A 778-nucleotide genomic window follows, 5' to 3' on the forward strand; every position below is an offset into this window, starting at 1 on the left:
CGTCCCCGCGGGCCGACACGGACCACCCGTCCCGGGGCACCCAGGTAACCACTCCCCCACCCCAGGACCCCTGACCGTTGCCTTGCCCACCCTGTTCCCACCCACCAACTCCAGCCTGCCCCAGCCCACTGTCCATCTCCATCTTGACCGCCATTGTCTGTTCCGCAGCCGGGATCCCTGTCCCCCAGCCCCTCCCCTGACAGCCGCCTCTCTTTTCTGTTACAGGGGGAGCCTCACAACATGGCCCCCAACGGGCCATCGGTGGGGGGCCTGGCTGTCCCCCAGTCCTCCTCCTCCCGGCCCACTGCCCGAGCCCACGGCGCCCCCAGCCCTGGAGTGCTGGGCCCCCATGCCTCTGAGCCCCAGCTGGCCCCTCCAGCCCGCGCCCTCGCCGCCCCGCCGGGCCCCCGCCCCGGGCCCCCGGCCCCGCTCCACCACACGCCGGGAACCCCAGCCGAGTGTCTCACGAGCAGTTCCGGGCTGCCCTGCAGCTGGTGGTGGACCCTGGCCGACCCCCGTTCTACCTGGACAACTTCATCAAGTTGGCGAGGGCTCCACTGGCATCGTGTGCATCGCCACCGTGCGCAGCTCCGGCAGGCTGGTGGCCGTCAAAGAAGATGGACCTGCGCAAGCAGCAGCGGCGGGAGCTGCTCTTCAACGAGGTGGGCCTGCCGCCCCGTCCCCACAGGGCTCCCCTGCCCCCCTGCTCCCCCCAGGGCTCCCCACCTCCCACCTGCCCCACTCCCCCTAGGGCTCCCCTGACCCCCGGCTCCTCCCA

The 778-nt window shown here is 72.1% G+C and overlaps 1 protein-coding gene across 1 annotated transcript; it reads left to right on the plus strand.

The window, feature by feature from the left end:
* Positions 1-6: 6 nt before the first annotated feature.
* Positions 7-762, plus strand: LOC104990307. Its single transcript, XM_010842339.1, has 2 exons — positions 7-44; positions 226-762. Exon 2 carries the CDS (start codon positions 241-243, stop codon positions 760-762), a length of 522 nt encoding a protein of 173 aa, XP_010840641.1. The 5' UTR covers positions 7-44; positions 226-240.
* Positions 763-778: the final 16 nt, after the last annotated feature.

The sequence above is a fragment of the Bison bison genome, unplaced genomic scaffold (genome assembly GCF_000754665.1).
Source record: "Bison bison bison isolate TAMUID 2011002044 unplaced genomic scaffold, Bison_UMD1.0 scf7180017480521, whole genome shotgun sequence".
Lineage (NCBI taxonomy): Eukaryota > Metazoa > Chordata > Mammalia > Artiodactyla > Bovidae > Bison > Bison bison.